This window comes from Elephas maximus, chromosome 19, assembly GCF_024166365.1.
Source record: "Elephas maximus indicus isolate mEleMax1 chromosome 19, mEleMax1 primary haplotype, whole genome shotgun sequence".
In the NCBI taxonomy this organism is placed as follows: Eukaryota; Metazoa; Chordata; class Mammalia; order Proboscidea; family Elephantidae; genus Elephas; species Elephas maximus.
In genome coordinates this window covers 23,890,643-23,914,148 of record NC_064837.1, presented here as the reverse complement: position 1 = coordinate 23,914,148, position 23,506 = coordinate 23,890,643, and the positions used below count along the sequence as shown (strand labels likewise).

At 42.0% G+C, this 23,506-nt stretch overlaps 1 protein-coding gene across 2 annotated transcripts in view; it reads left to right on the top strand.

The window, feature by feature from the left end:
• The first annotated feature begins 19,145 nt into the window (after positions 1–19,145).
• The window catches only part of NLK (nemo like kinase), a 184,696-nt gene continuing 180,335 nt past the window's right edge, over positions 19,146–23,506 (top strand). The window contains exon 1 of one of the 2 annotated variants that reach the window (XM_049861464.1): positions 19,146–20,847. In XM_049861464.1, coding sequence (XP_049717421.1) covers positions 20,390–20,847 — 458 coding nt within the window. In that variant the 5' untranslated portion in view covers positions 19,146–20,389. The remainder of the gene's footprint in view (positions 20,848–23,506) is intronic. The other variant, XM_049861463.1, reaches the window with a different exon arrangement.

Genomic DNA, 23,506 nt, shown 5'->3' with positions numbered 1-23,506 from the left:
TGCATATGCATAAAATATTGTTGTCGTTAGCTGCTGTTGAGTCTATCCACCCCCCTCGACTTATGGTGACCCCAGGCACAGTGGAATGAAACACTGCCCAGTCCCGTGCCATCCCCTTGATCAGCTGCAGATCTGACCATTGTAACCCGTAGGATATTCATTGGCTGATTTTTGAAAGTAGATCACCAAGCCTTTCTTTCTAACACATAAAATAACTTTGGGATATTTAAAGGGCAACTGCCAAAGTTCTTGCTATTCATTAATGCCCAGGTTGAATTCTAGGTGATGTACTTTCTTCTCTCTGAACCTTTTCAGTACACTCTGTTCCTGAAAGATCTTGTCAGTCTTGATCACAGAGGGAGAACCACGAGATATTACGTGACATCTCTTGTGGAAGGCAGCTTCTAAATACACGTACTTGCCAGGCACTGCTCTAGATACTGGGATTCAGCGATGAACAAAACAAAGGCCCAGTCCTCATGGAGTTTATAGTTTTAGTAGAGGAGACAGACAATGAATCAATAAACAAGTATATATGTAATTTGTTAGATGGCAATAAGGAGTGATTTGGAGATAAATTAAGGAGGGTGAGAGGGATAGTTATGTCTATTGCAGTGCTTACTACCCTGTGTTGTAATTATTGCATGCCTCCTCTCTCCCCACAGTCTGAATGCTTCTCAAGGGCAGAGATTTGGTCTTATTAATGCTTTAGTTTACTGGCAGAGTGCCTGGAATAGAGTAAGTGTTTAATGTTGGCAGTTCAGATCCACCCCACGACTCCAGGGAAGAAAGGCCTGGAGATCTACTTCCATTAAATTATAGCCACTGAAAACCCTATAGAGCACAGTTTTACTCTGAAATACAGGGGGTTGCCATGAGTAAGAATTGACTGGATGGCAATGGGTTTGGTTTTTTTGGTTTTAACAAAAATAGAGGAGCAGTATAAGTCAAACTTGGAGTGAGGCTCCCTTGTCCAAATGCAACTTGTGACTGATTAAAAGCATCACCTTGGGTAAGATACTCAGTTCTCTATGCCTCAGTTTCCTCATCTTAAAAGGAGAGATAATGATAGTAGTTTCTTCATAGAGTAGTTGGGAGGATTAAATCAGATAATACATGTAAGGCACTTAAAATAATCTCCTAGCTAATGGGGAGGAACAACTTGGAAAAGGAGGGTGAAAATGGTTGCACAACTTGAAGAGTAGAATAATCAATGTCGCTGAATTATGCATGCAGAAATTATTAAATTGATGTATGTTCTGCTGTGTATATTTTCAAAAACAAAAAATAAATTAAATAAATCATTTAAAAAAAATAGCCCTCTTGCATAGGTAGCACGGAAACCCTGGTAGCACAGTGGTTAAGAGCTACGTCTGCTAATCAAAACGTCAGCAGTTCGAATCTACCAGGTGCTCCTTGAAAACCATATGGGGCAGTTCTACCCTGTCCTGTAGGGTCGCTATGAGTCAGAATCAGCTCATGGGTTTGGTTTGGTTTTGGCATAGGTAGCACTCAATGAATGGTTATTGTTATTATTGAAAACTGGCTATAGTCTAAATACATTCTAACAACATAGACCTTAAGGCAATTAAAATAATTTATTGTTGCTTGAAAAATCTGCAAGTGCTGGGATAGATTCTCAGATGAACCATCTTCTGAATTTACACCAACATATCATTCAGCCTAAATATGGTCTGAGAAATTTACCCAGAATACGCAGGCATAAGAAGCTGACACAGCCCCTGGCTGTCCTATTGTGAATCTCAGACCCCCACTCTGCATCCAGCATCTCACCAGAGCTAAGTCTCTTTGCCTAGTTACCAGTTTTGGAAAAATGGCATTAAAAATGATCATTCAGATTTATTTGGTGATAACATGTTCTGACAGTATTTAGCCTACAGGCCATGTACATTTCCATCATCTCTCCTCAGTGAAGGAATTGCCTGGAGCTATGTCATGTGTCTAGAAATATTGCCTCCTCAATTGTCAACAAAGCAAAAGAAGAATCATTCCTTAAATTTGTCTTGGATGCTGTAGTTTACAAAACCCTCTCTTACCCATTATCATTCAATCCTCACTCGAACAATCCAAAGAGGCAAGGCAGCGTGATCATTTTCACTTAGAAGCTATGGAAAGGGAAGCTTGTAAGGTTAAACCTCAATCAGGTTGGCTGAGTTTCTTCTCACTCATCATTCTGTCTCTATGTCCCACACCAGGCTTTCCTCAAACCCTGGATTCCCCCCAAAATGGTCAGCATGCTGATGTGAGCCCTTTACTACTACTACTACTACCCAGTGGCGTCGAGCTGATTCTGACTCATAGCGAACCTATAGGACAGAGCAGGACTGCCCCATAGAGTTTCCAAGGAGCGTCTGGCAGATTTGAACTGCCGACCCTTTGGTTAGCACTTAACCACTACGCCATCAGGGTTTCTGTGAGCCCTTTATTCTGTATTCATCCATGTTTATGTATTTTTTTCAACTTGTGCAATACATTCCCATATGTAGAGCTGAAAAATTGACAATTATACTTTTTTTAGGTCAGGTCAATTTATTAGAGCAGCAAAGACCCTTTGCCCCAGTCCCTGGCAGTTCTCTGTCACTGGGACCAACACCTTCTGGTTGCAGGATGGAGGCTGAGATTCTGAAGTGATTCCAAGCAAGTCTATAGTTGCCCTATGCAACGATGGTAATAGACTGTTGCCATGGCACAAATCTAGGCATGCTGAGGTCCCCTGCAAAATATACTGTGCTAACTCACAGACCAGTAGCTTTTTAAAATGGGTGGTATGTGATAGATTAACCTAAGTTTGCTAACTTTATTTTACCAATTTAAGGATATTAAATAATCATCACAAAACAACTACTGTAGGGATAATTTTCATACCAAAATGTTAGGAAGAGATAAAATCTCAGAATAAGGGACAGGACATTTTAGCTTTCTGAAGAACTCACAAATCGTTATTGTATTTCTTGTTCTACAGAGGTCTGGTTGGAACACTTCATCAGGCATCTGCTCTGGCCTGTGGGCTGGCATTTGGAATCATTGCCAACATCAGTTTTACACTGTTTGCCCTGGTACCCTCAACTCCTGCTGTGCTCAGAGCTAGAAAATTTCAGGCCTAAGAAGACAAGACAGTAAAGTTTCTCTGTACATCTGAGATGGAGCCAAGACTTGTGAATCTATCTTTCTGGATAGACTATTAAAAGCAGGAATGTGATACAACTCGGCATCATTGGAACAGCACATTTGTTTTTATAGTGGTTGGGACATGTTAATCCTAGGAAGCCTCAGTCTGGGAAGAACTACAGAATCCACAGTCAGTAAGGAAAGCACCTGGTTAGATGTCACATGTTACTGTGACCCATGGAGAAGTTGTCATTTACCAATGAAATTTGACTTCCTATGTGACCTATATTCATCAAAGAAAGTCTATTGTGAGCATTTGGGCAGACTTTATAAATGTCATTATAGGGTCAAAAGCATATTATCAGAGGAGACAAGAGATGGAGAGAGGATAATAACATTTTTTTTGTGTCTATCATGTGTCAAACACATGTAAGCAAACTCAATCTTATTCACAATAACCTTGAAAAATAAATTAGTTACCCTTATTTTGAAAGTAAGGAAGCTGAGGCTCACAGAAGATAAAGAACTTGAGTAAGATCCCATAGCTGGAAAGTGGCAGAGGTCAAGTCTGTAAGTCCGTAAAACCAAGCTTTCTACACTAAATTACTAGATAAAACAGAACCAAGACCTAAAATTGAGTCTAACATCTTTAAGCATGATGAAATGTAAATAATTGGAACTGAAAATTCTTGCTGGTTAAAATTAGAGAGGAACTTCTTGAACTTGGTAAAGAGCATCTACAAAAAACCTACCAATAACATCATACTTAATGCTGAAAGACTGAATGTTAGAAGACTCTTTCCTAAGATTGGGAACAAGGTAAAGACATTGCAGTGATTCCAAATGCCAGCCCACAGGCCAGAGCAGATGCCTGATGAAATGTTCCAACCAGATCTCTATAGAACAAGAAATACAAGAACGATTTGTGAGTTCTTCAGAAAGCTGAAATGTTCTGTCCCTTATCCTGAGATTTTATCTCTTCCTAACATTTTGGTATGAAAAGTATCCCTACAGTAGTTACTTTGTGATGATTATTTAATATCCTTACTTGGTAAAATAAAGTTAGCAAACTTAGGTTAATCTACCATGTACCACCAATTTAAAAAAGCTACTGGTCTGTGAAATAGCAGAGTATATTTTGCAGGGGACCTCAGGATGCTTAGATTTGCACCTTGGAAACAGAGTCTATTACCATCATTGCTTAGGGCAACTGTAGACTTGCTTGGAATCCAATTCATTGGAAGGCCTAGCCAGTGGAATAAGGCAAGAAAAATGAATAAAAGACCTAAAGATTACAAAGGAAAAAGTAAAACTGTTTTGATTTACAGGGTAATAAGATTAGAGAATACTGAGGAATCTATAAAAATAAAACTACTAGAAATAATAGGTAAATTTGGCAAGGCCACAGAATACAGTCAATTAAAAAAATTGATTGTATTTCTATAGATTAGCATGAACCACTGGATAAGAAATTTTAAAAATCCCATTTACAGTATCATTTAAAATACTGAAATATTTGTTGGTAAATTTAACATAGTATATTTAAAAACTGTACTCTGAAATGCACAAAACATTGCTGGGAGAAATTAAAGAAGAACTAAATAAATGGAGAGAAATACTGTGCTCATGAGTCAGAAGACTCAATCTTGTTAAGATATCAATTCTCCTCATATTGACCTGTAGATTCAATGAAATACAAACAAAAATCTCAGAGGCTATTTTGGGAGTGGGGTGGAGTGAGTAATAAGTTGACAAGCTGATTCTAAAATCTATATGGCAATGCAAATGACCTAAAATAATGAAAACAGTTTAAAAAAAAGAACAAAGTTAGACTTAAATTATCTGATTTTGAGATATGCTGTAAAGCTATATAAATCAAGACAATGTGGTATTGGCATAAGAACAGATATATAGGTCAATGGAACTGAATACAGTGTCCAGAAACAGGCCCACACATACTTGGTCAAATGGTTTTTCAATAAAGGTGCTAAGGCAATTCAATGGAGAAAAGATAATCCTTCCAAAAATGTTGCTGAGACAAATAGGAAAAATAAATTGGAAATAGTAGGGAAAAAATGAACCCTGACCTTAGCTCATGCCATCCACAAAAATGGACGAAAAATCTAACTGTAAAAGCTAAAACTTCAAAAATGTTTAGAAGAAAATGCAAGAGAAAATTCTTCACCACTTTTGGGTAGGCAAAGGTTTCTTATACAGGACACAAAACTACCACCCATAAAAGAAAAAAAAAATTGATAATTGGACTTTATAAAAATTTAAAACTACTACTCTTCAAAAGATACTCTTTAGAAAATGAAAAGGCAAACCATAGACTGGGAGAAAATATGCACAATACATGTATCTGATAAAGGACTTGTATACAGAATACATAAAGGACATCTACACTCAATTTTAAAAGTGCCCAAAGGATTTGAGGGAAAAATTTACAAAAGAAGGTATACAAATGGCCAATGAACATACAGCTACCATCATTAGTCATTACCAGTCCCAGTGCCGTCGAGTCGATTCCGACTCATAGCGACCCTATAGGACAGAGTAGAACTGCCCCATAGAGTTTCCAAGGAGCGCCTGGCAGATTCGAACCAATTAGTCATTAGGGAGATACAAATTAAAACCACAAAGTGATACCACTACGCAGCCACTAGAATGGCTAAAATTAAGATGACTACAGTATCAAGTATTGGTGAGGATGTGGAGCAACTGGAACTCCTCATCCATTGCTGATGAGAATGTAAAATGATATAACCACTTTGGAAAATACTTTGACTGTTTCTTGTAAAGTTAAACATACACTTACATTACAACCCAGCAATCCTAGCCCTGTGTTTTTACTCAGAAATATGAAGTCATATGTCCACACAAAAACCTATAAGCGCATGTTTTTAGTGGCTTTATTCATAATCAGCAGAAACTCGAAACAATACCAATATTCATCACCTGGTGGATGGATGAACAAATTGTGATGCATCTATACAATGGAAGACTACTCAGCAATAAAAAGAAAAGATCTACTGATACAAGTAACAACATGGGTAAATCTCAAATATATCATATTGAGCCCCCCCCAAAAAAACCTTATGTGAGAGTACATACTGTATAATTCCATTTATATGAAATTCTAGAACAAGAAAAACTAATCTAGAGTGACAGGTAGCAGATAGGTGGTTTCCTGGGGTCAAGGGTGAGAGAGATTGACTAAAAGAGACAAGGATAGAAAATTTCTCTATCTTGATTGGGGTAGTGATTACATGGGTGTATATGTTTGTCAAGACCCATAGAACTTAAAACAGTTATTGGATATAAACTTCACCTCAATAACGTTGGTTTAAAAAGTAAATATATATGTATACATAGAGATATAGATATTTACTTTTATGTATGTGCATTATGGACTAAAAAATCTTATAAATTTATACTTGTGTCCTTGTACTAGCAACTTACAAAGAGGATTGCACAGATGCAGCTTCAGGTTTTTGTAAATGTGTGCTCTTTATTTGAAAACAGTGGCCTAGGTATTGCTCCAAAATATGATTTTTATGACCAGAGCACTACAATCTGAATGTACCAGCAGCAATAGATTTTGAAGGCTGAAGACAAGGATAGTTCATTGGGACAGCCCGTGGAGCGAAAAGACAGAGCCATAGGAATTCCATCCAAGGCAGTAGGGAAGTCATTATTCTTCAATCTTAGAAGAAGAATTCCTGAAAGGGCAAAAGGATAAAGGAAGAGAGGATGTCCACAGACCAGCAGCCTGAAGTTCAGAGTGGGTCACAGTAAGGCATTTTCCAACCTGGGAGAGTAAAATTAGAGAGAAACTGTGTAAAGGATGGATCCAACAATTCCACTTGTAAGCATCAGTCCTAAAGAACTATTGCTCATGTGCATAAGGAGGCATGACGAGAACATTTGTCTTTTTTGCAAATGCTAAAAAATGTAAGCAACTTAAACGTGTACCAGTTATGGAAAATAATTTAATAAACCAAGGCACATCCATTTTTATAGCAGACTCAGTCACTGCCCCACCCCACCCAACCTGGGCACTTAGCATATGTGTGTATGCCAGGAGACTTCCAACTGTATCTGCATGTCCTTAACTTAAGGCTTTCTCAGGCCACCAGAGTTCTCCCTGCCCAGGTGAGTGGCAGGCCAGAAGCACTGGGGGGTGAACGCCCCTCTGAAACAGCCCTTAACTGATGGCAGATAGGAATTGATGGATAAATACTGCAGTTCTCTTCCCCCGTAGGTAAAAGGGTACTACATTCGTGTAGTACATCAGCTCCCAGAGTTCCCCAGTGGAACTGAACTCTGGTTACCTACAGTGATGACTTGCTTGATTAAACACCCTCTATTGGCTTCCTGCCATATTGTCTCACTTCCCCACACCCTACAAATATTTTGTGGGATCATCTCTACATAAAGTACTTGCACTTGAATCCTTGTGTCAAGGTCTCCTTTTGAACTCAATATTTCAGAAGAACAAAGCAGATCAAGAAATAGCTTATTATGAAAAGATCACCAAAACACATTAAGTGATAAAAATGCATGTTTTAAATCTATGTGTAGTATAATACCATGTATTTAAAAACAAAAATATTTCTAAGTGTGTGTGTGTGTGTAAAACACATAAAATGGTCTAGTTGGGGTGCATATGTAAAAATGGCTACCTCTAAGGAGAGTGGAGTCCCTGGGTGGTGCAAATGGCTAAGGGCCGACTACCAGCCGAAAGGTTGGTGGTTCAAACCCACCCTGGGGCACGTCAGAAGACAGTCCTGGTGATCTGTTTCTGAAAGATCACACCCTTGAAAACCCTGCACATATGGGTTTACCATGGATGAGAATCAACTTGATGCCAACTAAGAACAACAACTGAGGAGAGTAGAACTAGAGAAGTGGGTTCAGGGAGATTTTTGCTTAAGTAGTAAACTTCAAGTATTTTTCAACAAGAATCTATTCATAAGTGAAAACATGGCATGGCAGAGGTGTCTGACCTCCTCTAACTTCACGAGAAGGAAGAATTGTCATCATCAGCAATAGCCCAAGACTGATTCCTGTGAGACAGAAGTCAGACATGCCTCCACCCTCCAACCTTTTTACCAATTCTGAAACCAACCCTCCCTCCCACGGCACTCTCTACTTCTCTGCTGTGTCCAGTAATTTGTTGCAATGGCTACACAGAACTCACAGACAATACTTACTATTATGGGGTTTATTAGGGAAGTAACAGGTTACAATTCAGGACCAGGTAGGACCCAGGATACAATTCTGTCAGGACACCTTCTTCCCAGCCAATGCTCTCTGGCCCTCAGTCTCTGGGCCCCTTGGTCCTTCAGCCCCTTCGCTGCTTGGGCAAGTGTTACAAAGCTGTTTAGCTCTGCCAATAAGTGCCCAGAGGCACCCCACTCTGTCTGTAAGCCTTGGCCTGAAGGTGCTCAGCTCTCTAGCTCTGTGGTCGGTAAGCCTAGCTCTAGCCACAAGTGTCTGGAGGTATCCCACTCTGCCAGCAAACCTCGTACCTGAAGGTGCTCAGCTTTCTTGCTCTATAGGCCAGAAAGCCTACTGTGCCATTTCATGTCAGTCTCCTGGGTCTTCTGCCTCTCCTACCAGTTTCCTGGTTCTGCTGCTTCTGCTGCCACCATTTCACTGCAGCTGCTCCTGTCTCTAGCTGTCTCCAGTGTTATAGCTCTCTCTCTCAGTCTCTTGAGTGTAGGAGGCTCTCAGTTCAGGGATCCCGGGTCCAATGGACATGCTCCACTCCTAGCTCTTCTTTCTTAGTTGTAGTGAGATCCCTCTCTGCTTTGGCATTGGCTCTCTTTTAGGCCTAGTGGGATCACAAAACTGACCAATCCCCTTACTAGGGTTGTACATACCTTATTTGCATGGTCCCACCCCCATAGGATTCCATGTACCTTATTTGCATTAGCAGCAAGCTGTCTAATCCCTTTGGTGGGCCACAAGTATCTTATTTGCATATTCCCACCCAATCATTGCATGGGAGTCACAAAGACTATGGTTAGAAGGGCTATATTAAGTAATTCACTGTACCACAATAAATTACTTATGTTACAAAAAATAAATTTAAAATACTTCATAACGTGATGGAAGAGCTCTGTTTACTTCAGCTTAAGAACCAACACTGGGGACTGGGGATACAGAGAAAAATAGCAACACAGTCCTGCCCTTGGGGAGCTCAGAGAATCAAAGGAGACAGACAAGTAAACATCTGCACTGCCGTGTGAAAAGTAGCATGATAGCCATAAGCGGAAGGGGTTGTGGGGAACCCAAAGGTGGGGCTCAGCCAGCCCTCTGTGGAAATAAAAGAAATCCCTCCCCCACCTCCACCTTGGAGATTTAGGTACACTTCAGCCAAATTACTAGGGTTCAATCAGAGGAGCTGAAGGTATAAAAATTAAGAATTAAGTAAATTGAATGCTTGCTACCCTGTCAGAATAAAGACTGTTTTAATAGAAGGGTAATGACCTCCCAGGAAGGCTGTCCTAGAGCAGGAATTTGTGTTTCCAGCACCCATCAGGAATTTCCAGTCCAACAGCTACATTGGCACAATGACCCTGGCTCTTCAGATCTCCCCCAACCTCCCCTTCACCTTCTCACCCCAACCCCCATCCTCTGAGACCATGCCCACCAAACAACCTTCTGCTGATAATTTAGTTCCCCATGGAGGCTTGCCTAGCAGGAGAAAATGTACTGACTTGAGGAGGCAAGTGTTACAATCTACCTGTTGGTTATATTTGTCACTGGAAGTGGCCTTGCTTCCTTTTTTTCCCCCTTCAATAATTCTTTATTAAATATCTCTTGGCACATCACCATCCTTCCTTGAGCTCTGTCCCTCTTCACCTAATTAATTTCTGGTGGTACAGTGGTTAAGAGCTCCACTGCTAACCAAAAGTTTGGCAGTTCAAATCTACCAACTGCTCCCCAGAAATCCTATAGGGCAGTTCTACTCTGTCCTATAGGGTCGCTGTGAGTTGGAATCAACTTGACAATATTGGGTATGGTATGTATGTAATTAACTCCTGCTCTTCCTCAGTTCTCAGCTTAAATGTTGCTTCCTGCACCCAAGCGATGTTTCCATTTTCTACACAGGGAAAGGGAGAAGGCAGAAGGTGACCTTGCTTCTTGCTTCTGGGCCCTTATTATGAGGTCCCTCAGCCCAGTGGTGCCAAATTTTTGCTCAACATTAGAATCGAGTGTCTTTTGCTGTACATTAGAATGCCCAGATCACACCCCATACCTACTAAATCAGAACGTGTGGAGGTGGGCACCAGGCAGTGCTATGCAGGAGCTGGCTGACACCTGGCTCCAGAGAGCCTATGGTGTGCATCTTTTCCCAACTACACCTTTGGTGATGTTATGTAGGAAGCTTGAAATCAACCATGGTGGAAGTATTTAAACCATGGAAATCAGCTGCAAATTAGGGCTTTTTCTTTCTTCCTTCCTCCCTCCTTTCTTTCTTTCATTCCTCTCCCCTTCCTCACTCCCTTCATACCTTCCTTCCTTTCTTTCCTTCTGAAAAGCTGGTTGTTTAAACATTTACCAGCACACCAGTGAAGCCATGCATCAGTAGTTTTTACAGATTTCCAGGTGATTCCAATGTGTACCCAGCTTTGGGAACCCCTGTCTTTGTCTTCATCTACACATGCTCAGCGCAACATTGGAGAACTTGGGTTCACCCGCTAATTCTAGGACTGGCTACCTAAAGCTGCAGCTCTGTGTTTCTAACCTGAGACCACTTTCTTTGGGAACCTTTGGAGAGGGCAATCTTTATTCTGTTCTGGAGGCTGAGCTCTGAAATGTGGTATGTTGAAGGTAAATAAGTGAAAGTTTTGAGTAAGGGTCGTTATTCCCTTTTGGATGAAAAGTATTTTGTTATATTTGGAGTCCAGGCTGAAAATGAATCCACAGGACATTTCCTATATGGCATTATTAAACATTCCACATTTTATTGCTATGTCTAATGTATGTGAAAGAAGGTCTTTGCAATGAAGAAGTTGTTGGTCTTGCAAAATTCTATCATTCGATCTCCGGCATTTGTTTCTATCACCAAGGCCATATTTTCCAACTACTGATCTTTCTTCTTTGTTCAGGGACTGACGGTACTAAAGGAAGAAGTCCAAGCTGCTCTGAAGGCATTGGCAAAAAACAAGGCTCCAGGAATTGATGGAATATCAATTGAGATGTTTCAACAAACAGATGCAGCACTGGAGGTGCTCACTAGTCTATGCCAAGAAATATGGAAGACAGCTTACTGGCCAACTGATTGGAAGAGATCCATATTTATGCCTATTCCCAAGAAAAGTGATCCAACCAGATGTCGAAATTGTAGAACGATATCATTAATATCACACACAAGCAAAATTTTGCTGAATATCATTCAAAAATGGCTGCAGCAGTATATCAACAGGGAGCTGCCAGAAATTCAGGCTGGTTTAAGAAGAGGACGTGGAACTAGGGATATCATTGCTGAAGTCAGATGTATCCTGGCTGAAAGCAGAGAATACCAGAAGGATGTTTACCTGTGTTTTATTGACTATGCAAAGGCATTAGACTGTGTGGATCATAACAAGTTATGGATAACATTGTGAAGAATGGGAATTCCAGAACACTTAATTGTGCTCATGAGAAATCTTTACATAGATCAAGAGGCAGTTGTTCAGACAAAACAAGGGGATACTGACTGGTTTAAAGTCAGGAAAGGCGTGTGTCAGGGTTGTATTCTTTCCATACTTATTCAATCTCTATGCTGAGCAAATAATACGAGAAGCTGGACTATATGAAGAACAGCAGGGTATCAGGATTGGAGGAAGGCTTGTTAACAACCTGTGTTATACAGATGACACAACCTTGCTTGCTGAAAGTGAAGAGGACTTGAAGCACTTACTAATGAAGATCAAAGACCACAGCCTTCAGTATGGATTGCACCTCAACATAAAGAAAACAAAAATCCTCACAACTGGACCAATGAGCAACATCACGATAAACGGAGAAAAGATTGAAGTTGTCAAGGATTTCATTTTACTTGGATCCACAATCAACAGCCATGGAAGCAGCAGTCAAGAAGTCAAAAGACTCGTTGCATTGGGCAAATCTGCTGCAAAGGACCTCTTTAAAGTTTTGAAAAGCAAAGATGTCACCTTGAAGACTTAAGTGCGCCTGACCCAAGCCATGGTATTTTCAGTCACATCATATGCATGTGAAAGCTGGACAATGAATAAGGAAGACCGAAGAAGAATTGACGCCTTTGAATTGTGGTGTTGGCGAAGAATATTGAATATACCATGGACTGCCAAAAGAACGAACAAATCTGTCTTAGAAGAGGTGCAGCCAGAATGCTCCTTAGAGGCAAGGATGGTGAGACTGTGTCTTCCATACTTTGGACATGTTGTCAGGAGGAATCAGTCCCTGGAGAAGAACATCACGCTTGGCAGAGTACAGGGTCAGCGGAAAAGAGGAAGACCCTCAACGAGGTGGATTGACACAGTGGCTGCAACAATGAGCTCAAGCATAACAAGAATTGTATGGATGGCTCAGGACTGGGCAGTGTTTCATTCTGTTGTGCATAAGGTCGCTATGAGCTGGAACCGACTTGACGGCACCTAACAACAACAAGAATGTATGTGAGTTACACTTTTTTTTGCTAAGACTTAAGAAGTCAAAATAATGAAGGATACCTACCAATGTTAATAATAATAATTTTATTATATATTTTTAAACTTTTTAAAAATTAGCTTTAAGATAAAATGTTCATCACTGATTCACCTGGGAAAGAGGAGAGTATTGGATGTTGCCTGACTCGTGTGTCCAAGGGAGTGAGTCAGGGCTAAGGTTTGATTCTGGGGCTTGGAGCTGGGGTGAGTATCCCACCTGGGGGCTGAAAGATGGAAAAGGTAAGATGAGACCAAAGTCCTCAGCTACGTGCAAAGGGAGCTCTCATGGGGCTCAAGGGCTGTGTTGTTCAGATGGGTAGAAGCCCAGATGGGGAGGAAGGCCCATGGCCTCAACAGAAGGCCTGGGCAACACATGAACATGGAGTTGTCTGGCCTCACCCTGTTCCCAGCTTGCTGCTTAGTCCCATCTCTATCTTAGTTTGCTACTGACTTTGACATTGAATTGTCCCCCAGATTGATTCTTCCACTGTCCTGTCTGGCTTCTCTTGTTAGGTCTCCTTGTAGCTGATCCTGGACGTGCCATTTGTTCTGTACCACCACCAAAGGACCTCCCAGGTTTGCAGCCCTGCTCACAGTCTTTAGGTATCAAATCTCCAGGCTTACGTTGCCACTGACAACTTTATGCCCTTTATGCTCAAGGTTGATAGAGAACTTGATGGGGCACAGGAAAATGGGTGAGGGAAAATAGGAGAAGCATTTTACAATTTATTAAGATGTAAGTACCACACCTCACACACACTCCCCCACAACTCCCCAAACAGAAGAATGCTGGAAATGGAGACACCAGGACAAAATAAGTAAACAATACCCAGAAGTGAGGAACGAAACAACCTGTACTGAACAGCTACTCTGTGTCAAGCACTTGCTAGATACTTTGTACATTGATACAGGATCTCACTTAATCTTCTCAACATCTATTTTCTGCTTCAAAATAGGTGTTACTACCCACATTTCACACACACAAAAACTTTTTTTCTTTTTACCCACATTTCACAGATGAGGAAACTGAAGCTCAAAAGTGTTAAGTCATCCAAGGTCGCACAGCTAGAAAGTTGTTTTAATTCCAAAGCCCATATATATATAAATTTTTTTTTTCATAGCCCCACATGTTTCAAATAACTGTGTTGTTGTTAGCTGTCATTGAGTTGGGGCCAACTCATGAGGACCTGATGTATAACAGAACGAAGCATTGCCTAGTCCTGCACCATCTATCTTCATGATTTTTGGTACATTGAATCTATTCTTGAAGCAACTCTTTCCAAGTCATATTTTCAGTGCTTTCCACCCTACGGGGATCATTTTCCAGCACTATATTGGACAACATTCTGTTGTGATCCATAGGGTTTTCACTGGCTAATTTTCAGAAATAAATCTCCAGGCCTTTCTTCCTAGCCTGTCTTAGCCCAAAAGCTCCACTGAAAACTGTCCACCAAGGGTGACCCTGCTGGCATTTGGAATACTGGTGGCATAGCTTCCAGCATCATAGCAATATTCAAGCCACCACAGTACAACAAACTGACTATGGGTGGTGGAAATAAATGTTACGGAGATTGAATGTCTAAGTTCTTCAGGGAGGGAGAAATCCAGAGGGGTTGCAGTGTCAGAGAAAGGGTTCATGAAAGATCTGAGGTTCCAGGAGCTGAGCCTTGAAAAGTGAGTAGAACTAGGGTAGAAGAAGAGGTAGAAGGATATACGGGGGGAGTCACAGGACGAAGCATGACTCTGAAAGAGTGTGTGTGCTGAAAGGCGGTCCTACCTGAATGCCACTGAGAGTTTGGGGTAAAAAAATGTTGAAAAGATATCATGGACCCAGTGAGGAAGGCCCTTGGCTGCCAGGCTTGGGAGTGGAAGAACTTACTGCCCATTCTTCCCTATACTCCATGGCATCACTTTCATAGCCATTCCCTCTGCTCTGTAACTAATTCTATGCCTTCCTGGGTCTGTTTCTTCATTTGCAAAATAGGATGTAGTCATGGTTTATCATGTGAGACAACATGTGTAGAACACCCAGCACTATTGAATGAGAGTTGCTCACTTTGCCGTCCTTTAATCCCTCTAGGCCTGGCCTGAGTTCTAGAAAGTCTCTGCAGACAACTCATGGAGTGAGCCAGTTCTTGGAAGGAAGGGAAGATCACCTCCCACTTCCTGCACATTATATTCCTGCTTATGCATTCTGATGTCCTGCTTGCTTTTTTAGGCTCTAAGTGCTATCTTGCTGACTCACTTCCGACTTCTCGTTCATCGTGCTCAGCTCCTGAAAATGGAACGGAATGGAAAGGGCCGGATATTGTACTGTCCGGTGATGTGTTTAAGAGGAATTGGATGGCTGTCAGACTAGCCACACGTGGATGGGATGCTGGAGACATGAACTGAACAGTGCCTAAAGTATATTTTTCATCTGACACTTAGGACACCTTGCTTTGGATTGTAATACTGATAATAACCTCCTCCCCCCCTCCCCCACTTACTGCCACTGATGAGGTGCCAGGTAGGTTCTGGGCTGTGTTCTTTCCATGCATTGTCTCTTTGAATCATCCCAACCACTGGAGAAGGCAAGGATCCTCTTTATCTTATGGATGTGGAAATTCAGACTAAGATAAGGAACTTGTTCAACGTTACACAGCGAGTAAGGGGTGGAGGAGGAATTTGAACTCGTAATCTAGATCTGTGCAGGCTAATATGGTAGTCACTAGCCACACTTGGGTAATGAGCACTTGAAATATGGCTAGTGTGACTGAGGAAACAGAATTTTTAATTGAACTGAGATGGGCTGTAAGTGCGAAATATACACCAGATATTCAAGACTTAGTACCAAAAGAAAAGAAAATTGCAAGCTATCTTATTAATTTTTTACATCTAGTACATGTTGAAATGACAGTACTTTGGATATATTGAGTTAAATAAAATCGATTATTAAAAATAATTCTACCTGTTTCTTTTTACTTTTTTAATGTGACCACTCGAACACTTAAAATTTTATATTTTGTATGTTGCTGTCATTATATGTCTACTGGACAGAGCTGATCTGATCCATGAACATTAAATGGTTACTAGACCAACAACTTCTCAATGTTTTTGACAATTTTTTTTTAGCACAACTCCCCCAAAATATGTATTTTTATTTATTTATAAATTATATACACGTGCACTACTCTATATAATGTATAGTATAAAACACTGACATTTTTAAAAGGTGAAACAAACATAAAAAGAAGTTGTACTGATTTCTTCCTGAAGCTTAATGGATCACTTTATACACCACCTGGAGTGTGTGCACACCATTTTGGAAACTCTTGCATGAGACGTAGAGCTCCTGGAGGGCAGAGACTTTGTTAATACATCATTGTACCCTCTCCATCATTGAACCTAACAGGATGCCTAGATACAGCTGGTACTTAATAAATGTCTGTGGAAGGAACAAATAACTCTTAAAGTGCAACTGTTTCCTGGTGGATTGCAATAATGTATTTATCTCACATGTATTGGGCACTTTTTATGTGATAGGTACTATGTTGTTGTTAGCTGTGGTCAAGTCGACTCTAACTCATGGTGATCTTAAGTACAACAGAGTGAAACATTGTCCAGTTTTGTGTCATCCTCACAATTGCCAGCATGTTAGAGTCCATTGTTGTGGCTATTGTGCCAACCCATCTCACTGAGGGTCTCTTACACCCTTATTGGCCCTCTACTTCACCAAACATAACTGATCTGTCCTGATAATATGCCCAAAGAAAGCAAGTTGGACGATGTTTTGTTTTGATCCATAAGATTTTCATTGGTTAATTTTCAGAAGTAGATCATCAGCCCTTTCTTCCTGCTCTCTTGGACTGGAAGCTCCACTCAAACCTGTCTACTATGGGTGACCCTGCTGGTATTTGAAATACCAGTGGCATAGCTTCCAGCATCATAGCAACATGCAAGCCACCACAGCAGGACAAACTGACAGGTGGTGGTGAGTAGCTACTGTACTAGCTGCTGAAAAGTAAACAAAGCTCAAGAAGACTCAGCCCCTTTCCACTAAGTCACCGGTTCTCAAATTTTATTGTGTGTAAAATCACCTGGGGGGCTTGTTAAACACAGACTCCTGGGCTTCATTCTAGTGTATAAGAACTTCTGATTCAGTAGGTCAGAGGTGGAATAAGAAAATTTGCATTTTTGACAAGCTTCTAGTAAACTACATTTTGAATGAGACTGATGTACAAAATGACAGGCATTCCATATATTATGGCAGGGTGGGGCTAGGGAAAGAGAATAAACACATAGTGAGTTTGTACTATTTGCCAAGCATTTAAAAATATATCACCTCATTTAATACATCAACTTGATGAAGAAAATGTTATTTTCATTTTCAGTTGAGGAAACTGATACTTAGGTTAGCCAAGTTCCCTAAGTCATAGAGCTAGTAAATGGGAGAGTTGGGATTTGTACCCCCCTTCACCTGCACTCAATAACTCATACAAATCTTGAGCAAGTGCCTTCACCTTTTTTAGGCACTGTTCTAGGAACTGGGGATATAAGATTGAGTGGATGAACCCTGTCCTGAGTAAACTCAGTCAGCAATTAGAGCACAGAGTGAGGGAGGTAGCACCATGGAGACATATAATAGAGACAAATACTCTAGAACAGGGTTGGGGAATGCTTTCCAGAAAAAAAAAAAAAAAAAGTGAAATTTACATGAAGACCGGAGGATGAGTGAAAGTTGGTTAGGGAAGTGAAGGGTGGGTTAGAAGTTCCTTGGGCTGAAGATATGCATGAAGGCTTGAAGCAAACAATCCACTTGAGGATCTGAAAGAAGTTCAGAATGTCTGAAGTGTGGAGGGTGGAGGTGGGAGATAAGGACATTGAGGTAGGTAGAAATCAGATCATTCTGGGCCATTTAGGTTTACTGACTTTATCCAAGGGTAGTGAGAAGTCACTGAAAGGTTTCAGTCAGAGGAGTGGCACCATCTGACTTGCATTTTTAAAAGATTAGTGTGTCCCTGGTGGAGAATGGAGGAAAGACAGAGTAGAACAGTGCTCCATAGGGTTTTCAATGGCTGGGTTTTCAGATGTAGATTGCCAGGCCTTTCTTCCAAGGTGCCTCTGGGTGGACTTGAACTTCCCGTCTTTTGTTGGCAGCCCAGTGCATTAGCTGTTTGCACCACTCAGGGACTCCACAGAGATGCTAGTGGCTTAAGTTCGGGTAATGATATGGTGACTGGAGAGGAGAGGTAGAAGTATGTAAGACTTGACCATGGTTTGGAAGAAGAGGAGCAGAGAGGCAAAGAAGAATCAAGGATCACCTCCAGGTTTCTGCGTGTGCAGTTTTACTATGCTTAAGGTTCCGTAAGCTTATTACACATTTTCAAAGAAAAGTAAATTTAGGTAAGTGAGGTTATATGAAAGAAAGATGTTATTTTAGTAAGATTTCATTGAACAGAACTTACTTGACTTAGAAAATAGGGGAGGAAATTACTTTGTGGTTAAGTTTATTATTCTTATTTAACTTGTATCATCGGCCCTATCATCTACTGAGAGTGGAGTTCTGAATGCTGAAGATAACGCCGCTTTTTGCCAACATCAGGATTAGCCATGGAGGACCAGCCATGAGACTATGAACTGTCAAATTTACTGAGTTTCTTTTGGGACTGTCTGGTTGAGTAACATTGTACCTTGAGTTTCTGAAGCTCAATATCCCTTTTTTCTCCACCTATTTCTCTATTTTATTTCTCTACATCTTATGCCTTAAAAAGGGTAGTAGATGGCTCATATCAATGAACCAGCAAATAATTTGGACTCCTCCTTCTTCGTATGTCCCGCCCCTTTAATCTTTAGACCACACCCCTTTCACTTGGCACCGCCCTTTGAAGAGGTTGTAGCCGATATGACAGCGAATTCTCCACAGTCCTGCCCTATAAGAGATTTGAAGGGCGGGACCCAGATGAATCTTTTTTTCTATTTGTCAAATCAGGTGTCTATCTGGCTCCAGCCCCATCCTACTTCATCTTCAACCCAAGGATTGGTTGCTGTGTTCTTTGTCTCCGGCTCATGATTGGTTCTTTCATTCCGCCCCTCTCTTACAGCTTTCGCAGGCGGGCTTAGCACGCAGCTTCCTGCTCCTGCCAAAAAAATAAAAGAAGAAAAAGAAAAGAGGAAAGAGGCGAAACAAAATGTCACGGAGATCTTTGGCTTTCAATTCGCTTTTAGCCTTGTCGGTCAGGCCAAACTTTGCCTTTTGATTGGCCTTTCTGTCTGCCCATCCCGGATCGGGGGCGGGATTTCCCCAGGAGACCCACACCTTGCTGCCACTGGCCGAACAGTGCGCCTGTCTGAAGCTCCCGGCCTAGGATTGGAGGCGGACGCGGACAGGTGGGCGTGGATTGGCTAGGGCAGCCGGTCACTGTGAGATGGGGGCGGGGCCTCGGCGGCTGGTTGCGCGTGTCCGCCGCTGGCTCCGCTCTATCCGGCTTTGCTAGGGGAGGTGAGTCCGGCCGCGGCGGTACCGGCGGCTGAGGAGGCGGCGGCTGAAGAGAAAGCGGCCGCGGGGACTGAAGCCGGGTGGGGGGGAGGGGGGGAGACGGAGCAGCCTTGAGCCCTGCGGGGGCCATCGCGCGGGGGGACCCACCCGCTCTCCCCCCCAACCCTCCTCAGCTGTAGCAGCCGGCGGCGGGGGCAGGAGTCAGCCCGCTTCCGACTGCACCCCGCCCGCCTCCCGGGGCTCCCATTCTTTGGCCCCGGGACCCTAACCTCATCCCGGGGTGGTTCCCTCTGGGCGTCCGAGTGCTGCCCACCTCTCCTCCTTCATTCCTCCCTGCACCTCCTTACCTTCACTTTGCCCCAGCTCTCTTTCTCCTCTCTGTGTCCTGCTCTGTCGCCTCCTCTCCTCACTCTGTCCCTCCTACCTCCTTCCCTGGCTCATTCTACCCAGGAAAGTTTAGTTGCCCTCCCCCGCCCCCATCAGGTCAACCTGACTAGTAAGCTAGGAGTAGGGGGAGATGTAGGAAGGCCTGAGAGTTCGAGGGGGGGGAAGCTGTTTTCCCTGAACAATTCCCCCATCTTTTTAATTTGGGGTGGTTGGAGTTTTTTTTAAATCGTGTTTTTTTGAGGAGGTGGTAGGTGTTCAGAAAAGGATGTGGGAATGGAAGGGGTAGATGAGTCAACCCTGTTACAAGATTCCAAGGGTGGTGTGTTACCTGATCCTTTTCGTGTGTGGAGTTCAGGGGGTCGGGAGGTTTGGCCTTTATTCCCACATTCAAAGTTGGAACCCCCACCAAATTAAGAATGGAGTTTTAGTACCCACTTGTGGCTGGAATCCTGGGGGGAAGGGGTCCTTTTTTCCTTTTTCTTTTCTTTTTCTTTTTTGTTTCCTTTTATTTTTTTGGCAACCCACACCCTTCCACACACACCCAAAAATTAAACACCAAGATCCTCTAACTTGTTTGGATTGACTGATGAAGACATAAAGCCAGTTTCCGCTCTATGTTTTTTGAGGTGGAGTGAGTGGTTTTCTTCATTTTTAAATGGCCAAATGACAGCTTGACCCAGTTTGCTTTCCAATCAAAGGGCATTTTTTTTGAATGTCTCTTTGTGGCACAAGAGCCAACGCAAAAATGATGGCGGCTTACAATGGCGGTACATCTGCAGCAGCAGCAGGTCACCACCACCACCATCACCACCACCTTCCACACCTCCCTCCTCCTCACCTTCACCACCACCACCACCCTCAACACCATCTTCATCCGGGGTCGGCTGCTGCTGTACACCCTGTACAGCAGCATACCTCTTCGGCAGCTGCGGCAGCCGCAGCAGCGGCCGCAGCTGCAGCCATGTTAAACCCTGGGCAACAACAGTCATATTTCCCATCACCGGCACCGGGTCAGGCTCCTGGACCAGCTGCAGCAGCCCCAGCTCAGGTACAGGCTGCCACAGCTGCTACGGTTAAGGCTCACCATCATCAGCACTCACATCATCCACAACAGCAGCTGGATATTGAGCCGGATAGACCTATTGGATATGGAGCTTTTGGTGTTGTCTGGTGAGTATCAAAAGAAAAACAACTTCGTGTGGTTTCTTCTCATGGTTGCGATTGGGCGAGTCAGCCTTCATGGTCCTCATGGTCGACCAGAGTGGAGCAAGCTTCTCAACTCATCTGTAGGAAGCCACCCTCACTTGTGTGGTGAAGAGGCCTAATGTGTTGGCTATTTAGGCTTATGCTGTTTGAGTCATGGGAAATTTTGGTGGAGCACCCACTGATGAGTAACACATATAAGTTTGCTGTCTACCGAACTTTTCTATTTAGAACCTGAGCAAGGTTCTAAATGTAGATCAGTAGACGAATGTATGAAATACTTATTCCTAGAAAGACCTTGGTCATCTTTTCTCTTGTTCCATTTAGTTTGGATCAGTTGCCCAATTGTGGCAAATGTCACAACTGACTCACAGTTATTCCTTATGATAGTCTTGTCATGAGGATATACTTTGCATAATTCCTTGTCCTTTCAGTCTTTTCACTCTTTATTTTGTGATCTTGACCCCCCAGGAGTGAGGTAGGGTTCATAGTTGAACTAGTTAGGATCATCGCTTGAGTGGTTTATTTTAAACCATAAAGCTACAGTTGGGATGCATGTAGCTTTAGCCTTTTGATAAGAATGCATTAAATATAGCATCACACATGAGTACCACAAATGAGGTCAGTAGACTGTAGCTATGCAGTGGCCCACATTCAATGTAATATGTTAGTGTCATTTAGTGTCTCTTAAGTTGCTGTTATCCCTTAGTCAGCTGCAGTTGTGTAGTAGGAAGTATACTTTTTAAATACATGAAACTACCTTCACTAGTGCTAGGATGTTTTCAGAAAATCTAAAGGCATCTTAAATGCAACATTTTGGTTTGTTTGTCCTTCCTAGGAAAATTAATAGTTTATAATAAAATGCATTTATCAGTGTAAACTCTTATTCCTATCAAAACAGAGGGAATTGTCCCCCCCCCCCCCCATGAGGTATTCCAGTGTGGATAAGATGAATTGATGTTTTTCAGTTCATTCAAAAATAAATTCTTGTGAATGTCTAGAAAAGCCCCTGTCACCACAGGAAAATGAACTCTTTGGAACTATCCCTGTAGATGTCTCCTTTCGTCATTGCTTTTGAGGCTATAATTGGTATGAGTATCATTTCTGCATTATATCTGGCTGTCCTTATTTATATTTCAAAATTTTATAATCTACTAAGGGACCTGATCTGTTTGTTTTAAACTGGCAGAGTCCAGTATTTCACTAGCTAGATCTCCAAGGAGGTTGCTGCTGCATTGCTCCTTTCTCCAAGGTGTGCGGATTCCTAGTGGGAAAGGGAGTGGAGCCGGTAATAGTGCCTGTTCAGTCGCTTTGCTCAGGGACTTGCCTTTCCTGGCTTCCTCTCTTCCCTTCCATATTCCGTCTCCAGGGGTTTCACTGTGAACTTCCATTCCTTGCCTAACCCTTGAGGATTTCAAAGCTTGGGGGGGGGGGGGAGGGCACAGGAAAAAGGTTGTTCCTTGCTTTCAACTTTTTCACAGATTTACTGACTGAGAATTTGTTTGAATTTTCTTAGATCTGGATGCCCTTTCATTTTAGTGCTTTGTTGTGCAATGCTAAGAACTAGGGTCACCGAAAGGGAAATGGGCTGCAGCATTATTGACTGAATTCAAAAGGTGTTGTTTACCTACAACTTCCATCAAAGGGTGATGTGACTTGTAGAAGTTTTTAACTGTTCAAGTTTAAGAGAAAAGGTTTTCAAAGATGGGTGTAGGTAGCGGGTACTGTGAATCACTGGTATGTGAAAACCCAAATGTGATTTCAGTCTGTTTTAGAGCTCTGTCATTGCTTGACCCCTTCTAACACGTATGGAGTTTGTACCATTTGTACCGAGTACTTGGAATGCACCGTTTATCGTACACAAATTGTTTCATGTTTCTCTTGTCTCACTTAACCACGTTTGTAACTAAGCCCCTTGAGGGTAAGAACTGTGTCTTCTAGTTCTTTTTCTCCCCAGCACAGTGCTGTGGCATCTTTGCTGCTTGATGAATGGATCTCCTAGTCTGGTCCTTCTTTGTTCTTCAATCAAGTTTTTCTAGTTAGCTGCTTTAAGTGTTTTTAATCAGCTGTTACAGGTGAAACAATTTGGCACTGAAAAAAAGGGAAGAGTTCCAGGTGTGTGTTTTAGGATGCAAACGTGTTTCTATTTTTATCGTTACATATTGATGACTTGCTGCATGAATTGCTTATTATCTTTGGAGTTTAACTGCTGTACGACCTAAGTAACGTTGTTAAAACTAGAAATTTTGAACACCAAACCAGAGCGAATTGCACTGGTATTCCGAAACCCAAGCTAAAGAGACTAGTTAGGTTTTTTTTTTACCTTTTTAACTAACTGAACCAGAATTGTTCTTTTTAATTTAGAAAGTACCTAATGAGTCTGAAACAGCTATTTTCCAAAATGATTAAAATGGAACATAATATTTTCCTAATGATACATCGTTTGATTCAAACCACCCTACCATATAATGACTTGGGTGTTACAGGATTCGCTTAGATTCGAACACATTCAGTTAATGCCTTGCTGTAGGGCCAAATTTTGCACATATTCTTCTGGCATAGGATATGAAAGGTAACTGTATCTGCCCCCGTTTCTTTTTCCGGAAGTGCACCCAGTGGTACTAAT